At 69.8% G+C, this 1,150-nt stretch overlaps 1 protein-coding gene across 1 annotated transcript; it reads left to right on the top strand.

Moving 5' to 3' along the window:
* Positions 1-725: 725 nt before the first annotated feature.
* Positions 726-1,115, top strand: AURANDRAFT_9451 (hypothetical protein; the record flags this gene model as incomplete). The annotated part of the gene is made up of 1 exon (XM_009044325.1): positions 726-1,115. A coding segment is annotated over one exon (390 nt), but the record flags the coding sequence as incomplete, so codon positions are not given.
* Positions 1,116-1,150: the final 35 nt, after the last annotated feature.

Genomic DNA, 1,150 nt, shown 5'->3' with positions numbered 1-1,150 from the left:
GCGAGGCATCGCTTGCGCGTCCGCTGACCGCGCGCATGCGCACTGCATCGCCATGCAGTGCGCGCATGCGCAGCACTCGACCAGAGGCCAAGGTGCGCGAACCGGCGCACCGGCGAGCACGATGGCTCGAGCCGGCGCGGCCTGCGCGCCTGGATCGCAGCGCGCGCGGGACCTCTCTCGGTGCGAGCATTCGTTTCCAGGTCATGTGGGTGCGAGCATTCGTTTCTTTGCCAAAAAATGAAGTGGCGCTCGCGGGGGCGCCCCGTGTCCCCGAGCGGGGGGCATCTCGGTCCCGCGGACGCTGGAGAAGGTGTCGAAGCGGTGCCGCGCGGCGGTCGCGGCGCCAGCGCTCGACGGCGTGCTCTTCATGGCGTCGCCGTCCTGCAAGTCGTCGCGCGCCGCCCCCTGGTCGAACGGGGTCGCCCCAATCGCGTCGCGCGTCGCGCACGTCGTAGCGATGCTGCTGCAATCGTCTCCGGCCGTCGGCGTGCGCCACGCGTCGCGCGCGCACACTCGATACGCGCAGAACCATAAGCTTTTGCCTCAAGAGTGTGCTGCTGAGCTGCTAGGGCCCTCTTCCTCGCGGGCAACTCGCCTCTGAGCCTCGTCGGCGGCCGCGCTCGCAAAGATGAGCCGGGATAGCGGGTTCGGTGCGTCATTTCCGCCCGCGCCCCCGCGCGCGAGTCGTCATCACCGCCCGCGCCCCCGCGCGCGCCGCCCCCGCAGACCACCACATCACCATCTTCTCGCCCGCGGGCAAGCTCTACCAGGTGGAGTACGCGATCAAGTGCGCCCAGACGACGTCGGGCCTCACGTCCGTCGCCGTGCGCGGCAGGGACTCGTGCGTCTTGGTCACGCAGAAGAAGGTGCCCGACCGCCTCGTCGACCCGAGCTCCGTCACGAACCTGTACAAGGTCACGGATTATCTCGCCGTGCTCATGACGGGCGCGCCGGCGGACTGCAAGACGCAGGCGACGCGTCTCCGCTACGAGGCGTCCGAGTTCAAGTTCCAGTACGGCTACGCGATGCCCGTCGCCTCGCTGGCCAAGCGCGTCGGCGACATCTGCCAGGTCTACACGCAGCGCGCGAGCCTGCGCGCCCTCGCCGCCATCTGCATCATCGCCGCCGTCGACGACGAGAAGGGGCCCCA

This window comes from Aureococcus anophagefferens (genome assembly GCF_000186865.1).
Source record: "Aureococcus anophagefferens unplaced genomic scaffold AURANscaffold_252, whole genome shotgun sequence".
In the NCBI taxonomy this organism is placed as follows: Eukaryota; class Pelagophyceae; order Pelagomonadales; family Pelagomonadaceae; genus Aureococcus; species Aureococcus anophagefferens.
The sequence above is the reverse complement of the archived record's forward strand: the minus strand, read 5'-3'. Positions and strand labels throughout refer to the sequence as shown.